Source organism: Dipteris shenzhenensis, chromosome 5 (assembly GCF_047967505.1).
Source record: "Dipteris shenzhenensis isolate YYH24624 ecotype China chromosome 5, Dip_SZ_1.0, whole genome shotgun sequence".
In the NCBI taxonomy this organism is placed as follows: domain Eukaryota; kingdom Viridiplantae; phylum Streptophyta; class Polypodiopsida; order Gleicheniales; family Dipteridaceae; genus Dipteris; species Dipteris shenzhenensis.
The window spans coordinates 10,545,457-10,565,953 of record NC_141600.1 but is presented as its reverse complement, the minus strand read 5'-3'; the positions used below and the strand labels follow the sequence as shown (position 1 = coordinate 10,565,953).

At 39.9% G+C, this 20,497-nt stretch overlaps 1 protein-coding gene across 2 annotated transcripts; it reads left to right on the top strand.

Annotated features, from left to right (window-relative positions):
* Positions 1 to 10,390: 10,390 nt before the first annotated feature.
* Positions 10,391 to 19,225, top strand: LOC147901613 (putative protein S-acyltransferase 7). Of its 2 annotated transcripts, XR_015540985.1 has the most exons (6): positions 10,391 to 10,774; positions 12,693 to 12,875; positions 13,039 to 13,338; positions 14,151 to 14,387; positions 18,143 to 18,856; positions 19,028 to 19,225. XR_015540985.1 is itself a non-coding variant. In XM_087374480.1 (5 exons), exons 1-5 carry the CDS (start codon positions 10,673 to 10,675, stop codon positions 18,668 to 18,670), a joined length of 1,350 nt encoding a protein of 449 aa, XP_087230606.1. In that variant the 5' UTR covers positions 10,391 to 10,672; the 3' UTR covers positions 18,671 to 19,225. The 2 variants fall into 2 exon arrangements, 1 of the variants encoding a protein (XP_087230606.1); XM_087374480.1 differs by having other exon boundaries at positions 18,143 to 19,225.
* Positions 19,226 to 20,497: the final 1,272 nt, after the last annotated feature.

Genomic DNA, 20,497 nt, shown 5'->3' with positions numbered 1-20,497 from the left:
AAATCCTAAAATACTACATTGTATTGAATAGTAAAATGGACTTATGGACTTAAAAATCCACTTTAAAGAGGGGTCATCGAACTTGTCTTCATCATCATAATCATCTTGATCATCCCCCTCATCAATCTAGATTCTCATCTTGTTCCTCTAGTTGATCATCTTCTTACATGTCAACATCCTCTTCTTCTACATCACCCTTGGCCACAATCTTTCCACAATATCTCTATGAGCATCATCTAAGATTCTATCCATTATGAGCTCTTGATTAATACTACTATATATGAAAGGATGAATTGCATTTGAATTTTACCATTTTGAGTTCATCAAATTTCTTGCCTTCCTCCCCCATTAGGTATGGGATATGATCTCTGCTGTCCCATTTTGGAAAGTGGTCATATTCTAATCCCTTTTGCAATTCATTTTCTATTCAACAATAACTCACTTTAAGCAAACTTTATGAATTTAAAATGTACATGTGCATAACATGAAGAGGTAGGAAATGAGAGAACTCACAAATTTATCTATTCCAGTAGAACCCAAGTTGGTTTTTCCAAGCTCAAGTGTGACACCTATTTTTTACGCTTATTGAAATTTGGGTTTTATTTGAGCTTCTTTAGCATGATATTTTAACTAATTTGGCTACATGAGGGTGGCTTTTTTAAAGCATATTTTTAGCTTCTTTTCAAATGACCTTGATCATCTTATACTTAATAATTTGTCCCTTTAGCTAGCATTGAAAAAAAATTAGGCTTAGGCAGCTACTTGCAATATAGAATTCTACTCAAACATAGTTGGTTCTACTAAATTAATATAGAATTTTACCCATTTTCCTAGTATTCTATCAAGTTTGGTTCAATTTTATACACAAGGCTGATGTACCTTTGATTTTTTATCACTATAACATTATACAGGTTGTAATTGTGTTGTTTATGGGAGTGTTTTATTAAAAAAGCTTCTCTACACTCAATTTTCAAGTTGTCTCACTTTATTAGATAGAAAGTACCTCATAAAAAGTGGCTACTTTATAATAGACGCTATATCTACCCCCAAGACATGATAGAGTGTCTAGAAGAGGCTACTATTCTACTATTCTAAGGTCTTAGCTTCTTCTCAAGTTTCAAGGCAATAATTCTCTTAGTTTGAATGGAAAAAGGACTTTAGAGGTGCTTCCCTAGTCTTCTGCCTCTTATAAGTTCCTTTCTTCTCTTTCTCTCTCCTTGAGCCTCTACAAGATTCCTTATGGAGTTATTGGATGATTAAAAGAATCTATCTACAAGCTACATTATGGAGATGTTGGATTTGTGTCGTCTTCTGGCCATGTAGTCCGTAGTAGTATGACCATCCTTTCCCTTTAGGTTTTTCCATTAGCCTCTCTAGCTACACGAGGTATAATAGGGTTCTATATTTAAGCTCCACCAGACTCTATCATTCTAGTATGTGAGTTGAGAGGCGTGTATGTAGATATGCCATGCTTGGCTACTATTTTAGTTTGTATTCATCAATTCACTACTAGATACCTCTAGGAGTTGTTCTAATTCCCCAACAAGGTGATTGAGGCAATCATTGCCTTGTAATGAAGGTGAGAGGGTTCCAACATTTACTACTTTTTACTATTTGCAATAATTTTTACAACCAATCCCAAGAACCCTTCTTGAAGGAGATAGAGAGCTTTAATTATAGCCCTATTAGTCTCTAAAAAAACTTTAGTATATAGGCTATTACCGTACAATGTTAGTTTTGGTAAGGTGATGCAGTCATTGCCTCGTATTGAAGGTGAAGGTCACTACTTTTTATTGTCTGCAAAAGTTTTTGCAACCAGTTCCCGAAACCCTTGTTTAAGGAGCTAGAGTGCTCTAATCAAAGCCCTATTGGTCTTTGCAATTCCTTTAATATATGGGCTATGCCCCTACAGTGTTGCTTTACTTTATGATCCTAGGGTATTGGTTTTGAAGGTGAATATGGGGCTGCTAATGTAATAAGGATATCCCTTTATACCTTCCTTTATTTTTACTTCCATGAAAGCTTGGTACTCAGGTATTTGCTTCAATCAAGGCATAAACTTAGGCTATTTAGATGACTTATAGGTTGTTAGTGACCTTCTCCTATGATTTTGGTATGAAACTTAGCGTGTAGGTTTGATGCATTTCAAGCAAAAAATATGAAAATAGGATGTTGTCCATTACTATAATTTTCAGATTTACACTCGTATGCTTGTGCTTTGAATGATTATATTCTTTGAAACTGCATTCAATTCACTCTGATTCAATTATGGCAAGGTTAATTCCTTTTTTTGTTTTATGTATTCAAGATAGGGATAACAACCGTAAGTTAGTGTTGAAGCCTGTAGTCCCACCCTTATGAAATTTTGTTATAACATGTTCTTTTGTTGGATGGATGTAGGTGAGTTGACTTATCTTCAATACATAAGTGATGTTAAATGGGACTAGAATAGCTATGTCCATCACTTGTGATGAAAGATCTAGTACTCTCAGAGTGATGGACTCCCCCACACTTGTGGACTAGTGTATGGGACACAAAAATGATGAAAAGGATGACTATCCACTTGTATATATACGTTTGGGAATTAACTTTAAGGGTAAGGATTTTCTCTTTTTGCACTTTTCTCCTCCATGGAATGAATTTTGGGATTGATATTGTCTCTTTTCCTCGTAGCTTCCCATGCTTCCAAAACTAATCCTACTCTTTTTACTTGTATGGCCAGTGTCTTCATGGTTGCAGAGGTCAATTGGCCTCTTTGACCCCCATGTGATTTGACGTGCCACAAAATGAAAGCCATGTTTTCTCTTGGTTTGGAACCAGCAAGCCACTTTTTCACTTGTGTGGAGGAGCAAGAGCAAGCAAGGTACTAGAGCAGCAAATAGGATGACAAACCTTGAGGTAAGTTACTCACCATGTTTACCTGCTATGATGATAGGCAGCAGAGGAGAGACTCTCTGATAATTTTCTAAGTTGGACGTTGTTTGGGGCTCGTTAGAATGCCATTTCCTACTTCAGGCTCTTTGGGATTGGAAATGGGAGGTCCTTTACTATATTAAATGCCTAAGAGTGGATTGGTATAGAAAGACATGACTTTTCCCATGATCTAGTGTTGGGAGTTGCTTGCAGCCAGTCTCTTTCCACTCTTTACCCACTATGGGGATACTGATAAAGAGAACAGAATCATTTCCATGAGGGATCGGTTGCCACATCTTTAGGATTTTCATGCATTTCCTTACATTGTTGTTGGTTGAAGAAGGAGGGCCATTCACTATGCCTAACACCTGGGAAGAAATCTCATCGTATGGATCACGAGCTTTGGTTAACGTTTCATTGAAACATTTCTGTCAAAAAAGACCTGGCATGGAAGGTTCATGTTAAAGATGGTTTGCCTTCTTTTTGGCTATAGCTTGCCCATGAGACATGATGGAGTGCCAGATCTTTCTCACCAGCATAGTTGTGATCCCTACAAAGGGAAACTTGTAGGGTATCATGAGCATATCTATCCTTTGAGTACATATTGATAGCAAACGTTTCCTTTCCAGGGATATCAAGCTCCATATTTTGATTTAGCCTAGTGGAGGAGACTGCTTTCTAGCCTTTGCCCATGGAGCAGCTCATTTTTCTTTGATTATTAGCCCTATTCTCTCAAAAAGACTCCCGGAGGTCGTTCTACTCAAGGATAGCTAGTTGTACTAAAGAAACATAGATAGTTGGTTCTAGTGAAGAAATATAGAAATTTACTCATTTTCCTAAATTTTCTATCAATTTTGGTTCAGTTTTATACTTAAGAGTACTATTTCTTTTTTTTAATATCACCCTAGTATTGTATTAGTTGTAATTGCATTGTTTATGGGACTATTTGATTAAAAAAGACTTCCCCATATTCAGTTTTCAAGTTGTTTTTCACTTTATTAGATAGAAAGCAGATCATAAAAGGTGACTACTCTATAATAGACAACATATCTACACCCTAGAGTTGATAAAGTGTCTCGAAGAGGCTAATGTTCTATGTTCTCAGCCTCTACTTTCAATAATATAAAATGGCTTTAAGGTCAATAACATTTAGTTATTATTCTTTAATGACATCAGAGCTCCTCATTCTAGTTATAAGGATAAAACAAAATAGTTTTAGAAGATGGATGGGTCATTGTCAAACATGACCACAACAATAAGACCTTTAAACAAGGCATATGTTTTATGAATGTGCATCTTTCAATCTATGTATCACACATATCATAAAGACCTTTCAAGAAGCCATGGATCCTTAAAATTGCTACAAATAATGGTAGGAGCTTGACTAAAAAGCCTAGTAACATTTTAAAGAAGCAATCCATTGTAATGTGTGAGTGCATGTGTGTACACACACAATGTACTTGCAGGTGTGTGTGTGCATGTGTACACACACACAATTTTTTCAATATTGTCTTAGGGAAATCAGTGATACATAGAACCACAACTAAATGCTGAGATGTAATGGCTAAGCCAAGTCAACAAATAAGGTATAGAAGGCTATCTTGACCAAGGCAATTGATCAGAGATACATGCACCATTTTACAGAATGGCCTATAAAGTTTCTACATTATGATGAATATGTAGAATGGCCTATGAGGCTTGTGTGTGGGCTTCAAGATATTGTTTGCATTGAGTTTGTGGTACTAAGTTTAAGACTGAGCATTAAAAATCATATCAGCAAGCTCCTCCTTATAATGAGAAAGCAGACCTCAAGATGGGGATGGAGTGGCCCTTACCAGGTGACCAAGGTCTCAAATGGGACACTCCAACTCGAGGACTTCTAAGGTGACCTCTTGCTTGAGTTAGTCAAGAGTGGAAAAGTCAAACTACCCTACCTTGTTTGTCACCTTCTCACACCTCTATTTGATCATCTCCCACCAAAGATATTCCACCCCTTGGGACTTCCATAGGTTCCTCATGTGACACTTGCATGTATGACCTAGATCATGTTACAAACTACCATCTTGTTGTCTATGAAGCAAAAGCCATACATTTGACCAATGAAACCACCTCATTGTTTATAAAAAAGTCAATCCCCCTTCCCAAAATTTGAAGTAGAAGAACTATTATTTCATTGAACCTACTATTAGAGAACTCAAAAGCCTTCCACTCCAAAGAATTCAAAAAATTAGATGAGACAAGAAACTTTCCCTAGTTTTCACTTATCACATACCTCCAAGTCAAAATTGCCAAACCTTAAATTAAAGAAAAGGCATAAATGGAATTTGAGGCTACAATACAAGCTACCCCAACAATGACACTTGGGCCATTGAGACCTAAAAATAGCCAAGAAAACTCCAAATTCGTAGGAAATAATCGATATAAGTCCAACCACTGAAGAAGCCACTACCACCCAATCCATATAAAAAAGAGAAGGTGGCACCAAAATAAACTTCAAAGAAAATGCAATTGGACATTACAATATAGAAGGCCATAGTGAATTGAAGTTCACAACCACATCACTTACTACAATGATGGCTCAATGAGATACTTTCAAGTCGAATTGACGTGAGAATAGAGTGCAAAAGATGATGTGATAGATGTCTTGCATAATTTGATGTCTCACATAGATGATGGGCATTCCCAAGTCAAAGACCTTGAGGACCCCAACTCAATAGATGCCTCATGTCATATGCCACTCTTTTCAGCTTGAACTCAAGAATGCACCTTGGTACTGAGTTGATGAAGAGACACTCTGGCTCAACTAACTTAGAGTGGCTCCAATGCTCCTAAGAAAACTCATCGGGTGCTCTTTTTGATCAATGAAATGTGTTTGCTGACAAGACTCTTGCACCACCTAACCAAGACACTTTCCTTATAAATATATTGACCATTATACACTAACTTTACACACATGCACTTTAATTGATTTACTTCTCCTTATAGCCCCTTCTTATAGCTTTGTTGACACTACTCAGGATACTTCACCTCCAACTCATGATATAGATATGCCCAAGGATGGTCTTCAACCTATAGTTGCCAAGGAGGGCCCAAGCCAACTAAGACATCCAAGCCAAAGATAAAAAACAAGAATTTAGTCCAAGCAAGCTTGACTTAAGTCAATGTTCCCTAAATGATCAAGAGACCATATTCAAGACCAAGATATGATTAGGATAGGTAAAAAAGTATGCATGGATAAGATGCCTTGCCGTCCCCCCGCCTCCCCCATAGTAAAACAAGGAAAACTATAATGAGAGATTATCATAATGAAACATTATATTCTACCCTCTTTGCCTCACTCAAACATGAGAGAGTGTATAGATTTGCAACAACATTATGCTTCTACCACTCCCCTTTGATTATTTGCAATAAAATGTGAGCGTTCATGACATACCTAATTGTATAAGTGTAGAATCAAGGTCCAAAAGGTGAAGTTTGATAATTAGAACCCATGCTTTTATCTATTTGATGGGGGCCTTTTAAGAGAAATTAATGGTTGGATTGACTTTTCAAGTAGGTTAGAATTTAAGGCATTAGGCACCCAAAAAAGTGTAGAATTTACGGTATGACATTAGTGTATAGATTTAAATTTTCCTTGTAATCAGGATTACATATGCATATTACAAGAAATGAATCAAAGCAACTAAGAGCTGGTAGGCATTACCTGTTACGCATGTGTCTTTTCAAATGTTGCAATTTTTCATGCGTATCTGAAATGATGAGTTGGTGAATAAAATGTTGCAAGATTTTACCGTGAGACAACTTAGAGGAGCTTGCCTCCTTCTTTGAGTACACAAAAAGTTTAAAGATATTTTCCATAGCCAGACAGATTTTCCTATTAGTGCATGCTATATTTATTTAAGATTACCCTATCAAAAGGCCAAAGAACCATTTTGAATATTATCAAGTGCACATAACATAAATTTCCTTTGATTGTGTGTGTATCCTCAAAGGCAAACCACTTAGGTACAAGAATGAGAGAAAAGTAGAAGCCATCATTCACCTATGCATGAGATTGCATGAATAGGCATAGGAAACAATTGTTAAAAGCTAAAGTCTTTTTGAGTTATTGAGTTAAAGTTCCTTATGTACTAGAAAGTTTACTATGGAAAATCTAGGTGTCTATTTCAAATTGTGAGTGCACATCTAACAAAGGTCAAGAGCTCTTGATTTTGATTGTGGTGTTGAGAAGATCCAGACATTGTGATGATACTATGGCCCACATGTCATTTCTAAGATCATTCCCATTTGAATGGTCCATTGTTAGAATTCTTTGCTTAGATTGTGCTCAAATGACTTATGTGTACAAAATGTTCGCTTTTAAATTTGCTTGGAAAGGGTGTCTAACATATTCAAGAATCAATGGTCATCACCAGTAGGTCAGATCCAACTTGAGATAACCGATTTGAGGAGTAGGAAACAAACTTGCCTTTTGACGACAAGGTCAGTTTATGGTATTATTGTACATGTCTTGTTATGGCATGCAACAAACCTCACAAGCCATGCACATGTCTTAAAAAGTTATTTTTTGTTCTTGACCCATCAAAAAAGCATAAATGTGAATGTATGACACTTTCATCTCATGAGGTAGTGTAACTCCCCATTTGTAGTGATACTTTTAATGAAGGGCATCATGTTTATAGACACGAAGAGAGTAGGTAAATAAAAGATAATAATTTTGTATAGGGATCAAGAATAAAGAGGCAAAGATGATGGCCACAACACACTTACATAAAGCACATGCTAAACTAGTCGATGCAAAGGATTCCTTTTGTACACCAAGGAAGCATAAAAATGATTTTTCTAAAAGAGAAAGAGCGAAGCTTATGGTGGACACACACAATATACAAAACATTTGCTACACTTTTTGATAAAAAAGCCTTGCACTTTAAACATGAGAATGAGAGGATATATACATCAATTATAATATGTCCATTTATTGAGATTTTTAAATTGATTGACCTTATCTCATTCTTTTCCTTTGTAAAAGGCTAAGTGGGTGGCAATTCAAGCCCTGTTATCAACAAAAATAAATGGAAGTTGATGAAATCCATACAACAACATTGGACTTTGTTGACCTTCTATACCTAATATATTTATGCCCCCAAATGTCCTACTCCTTTTGATATTTAAAGTAAGTAAAATCATTACATAAACATAAAAGGCACACCTCCAAAGTTTTTTATGAGTTTTCATTGTTTTCTATGTCAAGTGCTCCGCAAAAAGGCATGGCTTTCAGTGAGCTTAGCCATAACAAACTACTGATTATTAGTTCGATCCCTCCTACACGATTGGTTCATTTGTATGTTTTTAGCTTTTTAATATGACCTACTTCTTTGGGTATATAGACACCTCTTCTCTAGTTTTGACAAACATACATGCTATTCAATTTTTATGTAGACCATTTATCAATAAATAGTCTTTCTTTTATGAGACGAGGTTTAACTATGCCAATTTCAAGCAGTTTGATCTTCCTTGTTGAAAAAATGTCACATGGATAGAAAAGCAAGATTTTGCAACTTGCCTTTCCTTATTATGCTTGTACATTGTCACTATGTCGTGTTTATACATCAAGGGCACCATAAGCCAAAAAGACTTGATGGATTCTGTAAATGTCTCAGTTTCATGATGCAGACTTAAGCAATCAACCTGCATAATCATGAGAATGACAAGCAAGTTGTGGTCCCACACCCAATAATGTAGTATATCAAAACACAAGTATGATTATGCTTGTTTCTAAAGGTTTCTCAAGGCTAAAAATTGATTCAAAGACAAGAAGGTCTACTCTTAAAGGAAGGTGAATATAAGGGAATAATACTATTTGCAATATGGAGCATGACTTGTTTCATGCACGCAAAGGGGCATCTTAAAAAGAGAGATGAGAGATGGTCTAGAGGAGTGCAATAAAAATTTACAAGCTATAAGGATCAAGAAAGAAGATAGGAAGCAAAAGGGAAGCCAAATTGGTTGCAATGTAAGTGGCTAGGCTAGCTATATAGAGGCAATTGTGAATCTTGGAATTTTGAAAATTCCCTATATTCTTGCTCTCCCTTTGACCACCAACCCACCCACTCAACCATATTGAGGGGACGTTTATCCCAAGGCTGAAAAAGACAACCCCTTGGCAAAATAAGAAGAGATTAAGGCCATGGGTGAATTGATTACCTTGAGGTGAGTATGTGAATGCTCAAATTGCTCTCGATGATTTTAGTTAGTTGTCACATGTAAATTGTGTTCATATAATGCGCAAATGTTGGCATGGCATTAAATGCATGCGAGAGTTGATATCAAAAGGCTCGTCTTAGAAATACAAACTTGACGGGTAGCCTTCTTAATTTGCAACTTTTTGGGGGTGGAGGGTGGAGGGGCTAGGAGTGAGCACAAGTAATGACAAGTGATGAGGTCAAAAGAGTCCCCACTAGGGGAGGCTATAAGTGGAAGGAATGCTTTGTGAGACAATGAGGGAACGAGTTTGGGTTGGATGCAAGTGGGTTGCTGGGACTTGGCAAAAGGAGAAGGGGGAGAGGAGAAGGAATGGAGGAACTCTGGTGAAGCGGAGGAAGTGAGAGTAAGGTGTGGAGTTGAATGAGTGGTCAAAATATAGGGACAGGTAGATATTCCTTTGACTCTCGCCAATACATCACTAAGAAGGGCGAAAGGTGGGGTTGGGGTGGCTGTGATGGGGCAAGGGAGGTGAGAGACTGCAAGGGACCCATTGTAAAGTGAAGGGCAAGCCTGTTTCTTCCTGGTGTGAGAGTAAAGCTCCTTTGTCTCCTATAGCCGAATTCCCCCCTCTATCAATGGCTAGAGTACAAAGGCTGCATTCACACCACTCGCTTACCAGTTGGTGTTCTAGTTGGACCATAGAAGGGACGGGCCCGGACATTGACACAAAAGATTTGTGTCCAACCCATAAAGGGCACCCACTCCATGGCCAACTCCTCAAATTGTCACATGATTGGCACATTCCACATCCTCTAACCCCTACACCAATGAGACGTTGGTGACATAAATTAGCAGCCTTACTGTTGGTTGGGTGTGAACCACCACACCCGATGGCCATCCTCCAATTGTGTTTCCCCTTCCAAGGGAGCGCGGGTGGTAATAGGAAACACGAAATTTGATGGCAGTAAACAACTACTCTACTTAAGATTTACATTAAACCAGTTGCATCGGCGACACTGGCCAAAACACGGCCAAACGTGGGCAGAAAGCTAGTGCCACGCCACGAGCTTCTCTGAAAGGTGGACGGCAGGGGATGATTGCGGGCTGTCTGCAAAAGGGTCGAAAACCAGTGAAACCGGCTCCGGGCCGACTCTCCTTATTACTCTGAGTTCATAATCATTGATGGGTTATGGTGACTAGCCGAGTGTTAATCCATCCCTTGCATTTCCTCTACACGTTAATCTTAAAAGCTTTTAACCTTCAATCAAGAAAGCTTTTTCTTGCTCTCTGGTTCTTCAGACTAAATGCATCAGTTCAACAATGTCTTTTTGATCCCTTCTCTCCCTTGATCTGCTACAAATCCTCGCATTTCCCCCCTGCAGTGAATGTTTGTGGCAGACCTGGCTGCATTTTTGACTACGCCCACGATCCACGTTCGCCCATTTTACTTGGTCTTCACTTTTTCTTAGCTCCTGCTCGACTTTTCCATTGCTAGCCCCGCTATCAACAGCCCATCTTCTTGCTTCACATCCGTCACCTTGGGCATGCCGTAAAGATGTTCGTAACTCCAAGCCCGCACCTCAGCAATGCCTTCAACGTTGATCCAGGCAAAAATGCGGCCGGCAAGCGAGTTTATCAAGTTTGGAAGGGCAGCAATGTGAGTCTTTCTTAGCGTGTTTTGATACTCACTTTCCAATCTCCTCTCCGTTGGTGGATTATGTTGTTTTGCTCCAGCAAAGAAGCCAAATCTTATGTTCTTTAGGGAACACGGCGACTGTTCGGATTGGAGTGAGAAGATGTGCGAGTTGCTGGCTTTCATGTGTCCTCTTATTTACAGGTTGTGCTTATGAATTTTATTTACTTCGGCAAATAGTCGACTGATATTTCAGTGGAGGCATTTGATTATTCTGCTCGTGCACTATTACCGCAGGAGAATCTTTGGGTGATCCAGAGAGCTAAGTCAAGGGGTTTTTCGTCCATGATAATGAACTTGACAGCCCACTATAACTTCGTTCGAAATATTAGTTCATCTGTACAAATGATAAACGCATCACTTGGAACAATGTCTTAGATTGCCTTGGATTGATGCAAAATAAGCAACTTCAAGTTTGGGAGATCCTCCAGTTCTCTCTCTAGGTTTTTCAGACGTGTCATGGTTTCTCGTAGCTTCAGAAAAATAAAGCACTTACAAGTGAGCACAGTCAGCTCTAAAGCAAGAACTGATATCTCTGAGAGCGGTTGTGATGATTTTTTTTTGAATGCTATACCGGTGTAACGGAGAAAATTATGGCTGTCCCTGATATAGAAAGAAACGCCTAAGAGCCACAGCTATGTGGTTATTGAGGGAGTAATTAAACATAGGAGAAGCTTGATGTCGAGCATGGTTGTCCCCTGCTTGGTAATGCTGGCGATTCAGATTGTGTAGGTGTCTCTATGCAGGCGATCTGATGATGGAATTCATGAGAATGTAATCCATGGTTTGAAACTGTGGGGAACGTGGGGATATTTAAGCACCGGCATGTTCCAGCTTTCATTACGTGATTGCAAGAGTTTTCCAGAGATCTCCTATGAAGAATGGCCGGGTGTTCTTCAAAAGGGGAAATTTTACGTCTCTAATTTTTGTCTTGTGACGCCCTTGGGGTGTCTTGTTGGGCCGGGGGGGGGGGAGGGACGGCAGTGTGTGTTAAGGTGGTTTAGGGTGAAAGGGCTGGTATTTTACCATGGTTTAGTTGCGATTAGTGGTTTTCATCTATGACCTCCATGTGCTCTGCGTCAAACAGGGTCCTCAAAATATTTTTTACTTGTGGCGTATGGGGGCTGCTTCAATAAAGTTTTCAATTAGACTGTGCTTCATACATTATTTTGTCCGTTTCATGATATAAACCTGTAGTGTAACTGTCTTCTTGTGCAAATTTACTGATAAAGAAGCTGAAATCCGTCTCTGTCTGCACATTTTTTAAATTACCAACTTCTGCAGATTTTTGAATTGTTGAACTAACTAACATGTGCTGATAGTGTTAGGATGCCACAGCTTGTCATGTAGGCTAGTGGAGCTTTTATATATACGGGTGCGCATACATTTTGTGTTTGACTTATTACATAGAACAGTCCATCTAGGCTAGAGGAGCTTATATATTTATATATTTCGAATGCTTTGATAGTTTTGAATGCATACATTTTTTGTTTGACTTATTATATAATAGTTTTTTTTTGGGGGTTTTGCTTTTTTTTGGGGGGGGGGGGGGGATTGTCGGGTGCTGTTGCTACAAGGACAGCAAAGCAGAGCTCTTAGTTTGAACCTGTTCTGTTTGACTGTCAGAGGTTTCGTAATGTTGGACTACCAGAATCTCTCTCAATAGACAGAGCAGTTAGAAAGTAAGGCAGGGTTATAGATAAAAGGGCACAGTGTTGTTGGCAGTCTGAGGTGTAACTGCATCCAAATGAACTTCAGCATGCCTGAATTTTTGCAAATGAGCAGTAATGGCTGTTGCTTGCTTGAGTTCTGTCACATGTTCAAGAAGTGCTCTGCTACTGCATATAATTCACATGCTGGTCCTTTTGCTACGGTTTTGTAGAGGTTCTTCCTCGGTGGAAGATTGATCATTGGACCCGATGTTCAATCCTTGCCGGTGACAATTATACTTATCGTTGCACCTATAGTGGTGTTTTGTGAGCTTGTGGGAAGGCATCTGATGGAAAATTTCCGGCACCGAGGTGGTATTGCAATCGTGGTGGTGCCCGTTGTGCATACTTTTTTTGTTAGTATCTGAAACTCCTTTCAATATCTCAAGTTCTACGTTACTATTTCGAAAATATACTTTGTTCTATGGTTTCTTGTTGCCTCTACTTTGCAATAAAGCACAAATTTGAAGGAAATGAAATTTCAATCCTGATGGCGGTTCACTTTGATGCCATATTCAGGTGTTAGTTCTTCTTTTTCTGACATCTGGAAGGGACCCTGGTATTATTCCCCGCAATACACATCCACCAGAATTTGAGGACGAAGCCAATATGTCATCTGACTGGAGTGGAGGGCAGACACCCAGATTGAAGCTGCCACGAACAAAGGATGTGATTGTAAATGGGGTTGCTGTGAAAATTAAGTATTGCGACACTTGTATGTTATACAGGCCCCCTCGCTGCTCACATTGCTCCATTTGCAACAACTGTGTTGAGCGCTTTGATCACCATTGTCCGTGGGTGGGACAATGCATTGGACGGGTATGTCACCCTAGCATATCTTTTCAACACACTTTAGACTTTTGACACCATTATAAAGTGTTAGTTTGTTTTGTTAGCCAGAGCCAAATCATGGGCCCTGGCAAGTTTTGAAATTTGAGTTGAGCATTGGATTCTTTAAATTAATGTGCTGTACGTAGTAGATATCTGCAGAGCATTAAAAAAGGCAATCTTTGTGGTGCCTAATACTGGATGCCCTTCTTAAGGGAAGAGCATGACAGCAGATTGCTAAAAATAACAGTGTTTGATATGTATATAGCAAGTATGTAAAAAAGCAAAAGTAACAATATGAGAAAAACCCTAGTAGCAGGATGCTAAAAAATGCATTGGCTGATATGTATATAGCAAGTATGTCAGTGTAAGAGTATCAAAAGGGGTGAAGAGGTCATGATACATATCCAAGATATTTCTTTTCATGCTTACAAAATGCTCCATAGGAGTGCCCATATAGTGGGACTTGAAAAGGCAAGGAGCCTCAAAATGGCATAGATTAGTCTTAGAGCAAGCTAGTTCCAGATTAAGCGATTTGGAAGAAACGAAATTATATATTTGCCACTGCCTTGTTCCTGCTTGGGACTCTATATTCTTCGTTATTGTTATCACATATATTTGTCCTCCCTACGGAAGTATATGTTGGAGCTACGCTGAAAATAAACATCTTAAGTGCTAGCATTTAAAGCTTTGCAAGCATTTTCTCCTTGAATTAACGAAACAATTTCCATTTTGCAGTTTATATTAGGAAATTGACACCGCTTTATCTTCTTCTCTAAGAAATGGTTTATCCTTGATTGCAGCGCAACTATCCATATTTTTTTATGTTTGTTTTGTTGACAACCATATTATGCTTCTATATCTTCGCAATGTGTATATTGCGCATTAAAAACTTGATGGAAGGAGATCCCCCTCATACAGTTTGGAAAGCTTTGCAAAGGTCACCAGCTTCTGTGGCTCTCATGGCATACACATTCTTGGCTACTTGGTTTGTCGGTGGGCTCACAGTGTTTCATCTCTATTTGATAAGTACAAATCAGGTATGACTTCCTCTACGAGTGTGGTTTATACGTGCAAGTTATCTTTTTTGCTAGATCGTACTTTCATTGCTACATTTAGTGCGACTTATTTTTGTTGTTGCACCATGTTTGAGAGAATGTGAGGGGAATCTTAATGGCTGTGTCGGAGGTGTACCTTTGTTTAAGGTTATATTTTTAAAATTTTCTTAGTGCATATAACGGTCACTTACAAGCTCCCTTCTTTCCTTTGTTCTTTCGCTTGTTTTGTAAGATTGGATATATTCTAGTCTTATGAAGGGATATAAAATTTTGATGATATAAAGCACTTCGCACGATCTCCCATGCGTGACTAGGCAAAGTGATATGAATGGGCTATCTTAACTCTTTCATAGAATCTCCACAACACTCACACCTCTGGCTTATTATGGCATCAAGCCTTTAAGTTTGGAATGAAAGACAAATGAAAAATGTCGATGGAGCGTGGGGGAAGTGGGGGGGGGGGAGATCTTAGGGAGAAGGGGATGGAAGGGAAAACTTGGAGCAATGAAGAGAGAAAACGAGTGTGTGTGTGTGTGTGTGTGTGTGTGTGTGTGTGTGTGTGTGAGAGAGAGAGAGAGAGAGAGAGCCCAAAGTAGATTAGGGGAAGTGCAAGGTCACATTAGCATGTGGTGCAATTCAATTTGAGCAGACTCATATTGTTACCTGGTTGAGAGATTGCATAGGTAGAGCGATGAAGGAAGGAGCAAGGAGTCTGCTGTCAGATCTGCCCCCGTGGTAGTTGTCAGCATCTCTCTGTCCCCTTATCTACTGCTAATCTACCTCCCCCATGTTTTCATTTGCTGGCTCATAGTTGGGAAGGTGGCCTATGTAATTGTGCTGAAAATGTAGGTCTTGTACTTTGAAGGCTATCCATCAATTTGCTGAAAGGGGAGGAGGGGGGCTCTCTGTCTGCCTTCGGTACTTCATTTGATGAGATACTTTATGTAAAGCTTGTTATGAAGAATCTGATCTTTGAAGCCCATGATATGCTTAAGATGTGTCTCGCGTCATCCATAGATGGCTGCTCAGAGAAGACATATTTTTGACCCAGGTGGTTTTAATAGAGTGGCCACTGGCCACATTATGAATCTTAGAGGTGGTTGTAGCTCCAATTTGTATACCACTTCCCCAACTGTAATCATGAAGGAAAATAAGCTAATTTAGTGGGGTTAGCACTAGAGGTCATTTTAGCAAGAGGGCTAAAATGCAGGATGTGAGGGAGGACGACATAAGCCTTGTTGACAGTGGTAGTTGGTTCCCTATGTCCACGGAGGAAGTGCGCTGGGTGTGGGGGTCCCCCCACATGCCTCCTCACCTCTCCAAGGTTTTGGGAGGGATGTGAAGAGGGGCCTCACGTAGGCCTTATATCTTAGGCCAATCAGCTTGCACATTAGCTTATGGGATTACTCCCAAGCTAATTCCATGCACTAGGTCCTTTGGCCTCCATTTGTTCAAGCAATCCACTTAGTCCAAGGTGCCAAGGGGGGTATTAGGACCACATGAAGCCCCACATTTCAACACCCCTTCGTGGTCCTAACACCTTTGACTTGACCAAGGTGAATGGTTCACCCATCATAGAAGACTGACCAATCACGAAGAGCCGCAGGTCAAAGACAATGCGACAAATCGGCCAGATATGGACCCTTGAGCTTAGGGAAGTATGCAAGATGTGGAATGTGGTAACAGCCAAACTCAACATGATGGTAGAGCTGTCAGATGATTAGGAGGTTTTAGTTGATGCCCTTGAGATTGTTGCAAGAGTTGCATCAGTTGAGCACCGCAATGCTGTCATTTTATGCAGAGGTGATGTTGAGGGTAAAATTGTTGTTGATGAGAAGGCTAGACTTCAACCCCGTATCACTAGATGCATCATGCTTTGATGGGTGCTAGAACCTGAGACACTTAGATTGAGTGGCAACAAAAATGGCAGGACTGTTCATATGTCTCTTCATATGTTAGTGGATAGCTGCAGTACCTAGAGTTTCATCAACACAAAAATATTGCAAAATTGGAAATGTGCAGTCATGGAGGTTTCCAATGGACAGCACATGTGACAAGTAGAGATTATGCTGCTTGACATTGTCCTAGGATGTGATTGGATGAATTTCTAGGGGAGTTCTATGTGGATTTGAATGCCATGACTCTGCTTCGCACACAAAAGCAAGATGGTGGTGTTGCGAGGCCTCAATGCACCTAAAATGCAGTTATCTATAGCAAGGCAACGATTAATAACTCAAAAAACAAAGTGCCCTAAATGCATTGCACTTGGTGAGCCTCACAAAGGAATATTCCCCTTTTGGAGGACATTGATATGCAGTAGATACTTTCAAACTTTGATGATACGACTCAAAGTTTACCTCCCAAGAGAGATATACAGTCTTGGGGTTTGGTAGCAAGCCAATTAACAAAGCTCTATAATCATCTCTTGAAGGTGGAGAGGGAAGAAGTAGCGTAGGAGGTGAAGAATTGCTCAAGGCACACTTCCATGTCTCATAGGACATCTCATTTTGCTTCTAGTGCTTGTTTAAAAAGGATGGGTCAGGTACTTTGGTCTTACGACATCCGGACGACGCAGATTGCCATGGCTAGCTCTGACATCAGCTATGGCATTGGATGTGGAGAGGGATCAGAGGAGCTGGCATGCTCGAACTCGAAGATGGTTTGTAGGCCTGGCGCTACCGATGGACAGATTGCCACCGTTTCAATATAGCCTCCATTCTGCTTGCCTGTGAGGTTGTGAACCAGATCATCAGAAAGGATCTCTTGCAGCTCCACACAAATGGGACCTGGTTAGCAGCTGTTGAGCTTTTGGTTAAATTGAGTTTCTGCATAGATCAAATGCTTATGGATCCCAAAGCAGGGCTTTACGAACTCCCAAGCTACACCCAGATTCATCTCCTGCATGCACTGAGTATCTCGATCGGGCATCTAGGCTATGGATTCAAATAGGGTGGGCAGAGGGCATCCCACGTGAGAGACTGAGCCTGAGACAGAGGATCGCTTGCATTTAAATGCCTTGTATACTACGGGATCCATGGATGACATCATTGTCTTTTGAGTAGTTCATTCATTCATTCTTTCTTTCCCCCTACCCGCCCACCCCTCCTTCTTTCCCATCTGCATTGACTATAGAGATCTCAGTAAGGCCACTTCAAGAATTATGTTCCAATGTTTTTTTAATAAAATAATGTAAGACTTACAATTTCATGTTTTCATGTTGAGCCTAATAGAAGTTAATTGCCTATTTAAATATGTTAAACACGGGCAAATAGAAGTTCATTGTGTAGTAGAAGCTCGTTGCCTTATTAAATACGGGTGAAATGAACATGAGATATTGTCGATTGTTAGGAATGCCCTTTTAATGAAGTTTAGGAGGTTTTGGAATATAAAAGCTGTATGTGTGTGTACACGTGTGTGTGTGTGTGTGTGTGTGAGAGAGAGAGAGAGAGAGAGATCTGTGTGTGTGTATTGTATTCTGCTTTGCTTTTTCGATCTTCTTGGTATTGGTTTCTCCAGGATGCTCATTCTCTTGGAGACCTTCCTCTGGCCCAGTTATAAGTCTTTTATTACTGTTTCTAGTTTTGAGTAGTAGCTTTTCCACTTTGGACAGCTATGAATGTACATTCTTCTAGATGAAATATCTGCTTTACAGAAAAAAATGTGGAGAGAGAGAGGGAGAGAGAGAGAGAGAGAGAGAGAGAGAGAGTAATATTTAACGATGAATGTGTGTTGGGCAGACAACATATGAGAATTTCCGCTACCGCTATGATGATAAGGCAAATCCTTACAATCAAGGGATATTACTCAATTTCAAGGAAATTCTTTGCACTAGCATCCCCCCCTCCAAAAACAATTTCCGTGCAAAGTTGCAACATGATTATTGTGTTTCCAATGCTCAAGTGAGGCAAGGTGTAGATATTTTGAGCCCCAACAACAGGAAGGCTTGGAGTGATGTTGAGATGGGTGTTAAGTCTGGGTGGACACCAATGGTTGGAGGTGATGCATTCCAAGACATACATGGACGGAAGAGTAATGGAGCTGACTCAAAGGAAATGAAGCAAGGACACGAGGATGCTTTTGCCGAAGCACTTGGAAAGGCTCTTCCACATGAAGGCAGAGACATTTGGAGTGGAGTTCAGCCTAGGCAGAGTAGTTGGGGCCGCAAAAGTGGAAACTGGGAAATCTCGCCAGAAATCCTGGCCCTTTCGTCAGGAAATAGGGGTGAAGGGAGCCATAAAAAGGGGAACACATTCACAGACAGTTAACAGAAGAAATGTACTTTGGTTGCTGGGAATCCACCCTGCAAAGTGTAAGGGGCTATGAAACTTTGCAAGTGATCCCATGCCGTGCAATTTATCTTATGTTTGTGTACCAGTATCCCTGAGAATATTTGAATGTGTGACGAAATGATGGGTCAGTGCAAGCAGTGGAACTAGTCTTTGGCAGGACAGGTGCTGCGATCAGGTTCATCCTCGAAAAAGTTATTCCACTTGAAAGTTTTTTTTGCCATAAGAAGGAACTCTTTTAAGTTGTTCCTGAGAAAAGGGTTTCCAATATTACCAGAAAAAGCTGTGGAAGAAGCATGGCTTGACAGATTCTTATTGTGGTTTGGTTCTTTACAGGAAACATAGGCTGTTGGAGCTTGGTGAGATGGACATTGCCGTCTGAGTGTATGCTATGTAATTTATGACCACCTCCAATGAAAAATGCCTTCCCCTCCCTTGCAGGGTGGTGGTTCAAATGTTGTCTGCTAAACTTTGGGTTTAGTGCAATCATGCGGTGTACGTTTTAAGCCTTTTACTTTGTATTCGAATATTTTGTGGGAGTGATTATGAAAATTTTGATGAGTTTCATGTGGGTGATGTAGAAAATAAATTTGTAGGTTTATCTCTCTCTCTAGATGAATCCAGGAACATGCCCAAACTCATCCTCTGAAGAACCAACACAATGCATTTCAATCTCATGACAAAAAATTAGTTGACTTGAATAGTCGCTAAAAGTCTGTGTACATCTATGCTTACTCAGCAGCCTTAACAAAGTCTTCCAATGGGTCTTCCTCCAAAGGTTCTTCAGCCTTGTCCATCTTCTCACACTTGAGCCTTCGAGCTTTTGCTAGTGCCTGCACTATGCTCATCTTTGATGTCTTGAGAACAATTGCCGCTGTCCCTGTTTGTGTGTCCTTGCATGTGGTGCTCCTGAATCTGGATCTACAAATGAATTACTTCTGTAGCTACCAATTACTCCTCTAGTTAACGTTGAGCCTTATCCCTTGGTGATCAGCCTGTTCTCCAGGTTTGCAACTTCTTCTGCCTCAAAGGAATCTCGGTAGTCTTGTAGTAGTCGATGGTTATCCTTGGTATCCTTGATTGTTGCTGTGCCACTGCCAATGCTCTTGCCACTTCTCCTTTCCTTGCAAGACTTTCTTTACTTACTTTTGCTCCTACAATTCGAATGTCGCTCTACCTTGCTGCTCCCTTGCTTCGTTTCTCTGCATTGAAAGGTGGTGCCTTCTTCAGATTATGGAGATGGCTTAGCTATCCATCCATCCACTATTTAACATTGAAAGTTTGCTTTTTGCATTCACAATTGTTGCCCCCCTAGTATTCATTGATCTCTTGTAATGGTAGGTTGCTTTGAAAGGGTAAGAAGCTTGGGTAGACCATCAGTTATTGGTGGTGGTGTGGCAACTATTTGCTGGGTCTGCCTTGTCTCTTCTCTATTTTTGTGTTTTGTGTTTAATCCTCCTTGTTTTCATTTGCAAGCTGTGTTGGTTGTGGAAGTTGTTGCACCATCAAACATAAATGTGGAACTACTTGAAGGAAGTTTTGACCCTTCTTTGCCTTTATTATCTGACTTTTGATATTGATTGTTACAACTCTGCCCTAATTTACCTTTACTCCGTTTAAATCCTTACCTGATTTTGCCACCAATAACCTTGTTAGTGTATTGTCAAGTCTCTTCCTTTGCACATTCTCTACTAAGAAGTCGAAGGAGTTACAAGTTTGTTTAGAAGTACATGAGGAAGCACCCTCAGTCTCCCATGAATGTATTTGGCTGAAAGAGGGCATCACGTTCCTCATGCAAAGTATCCA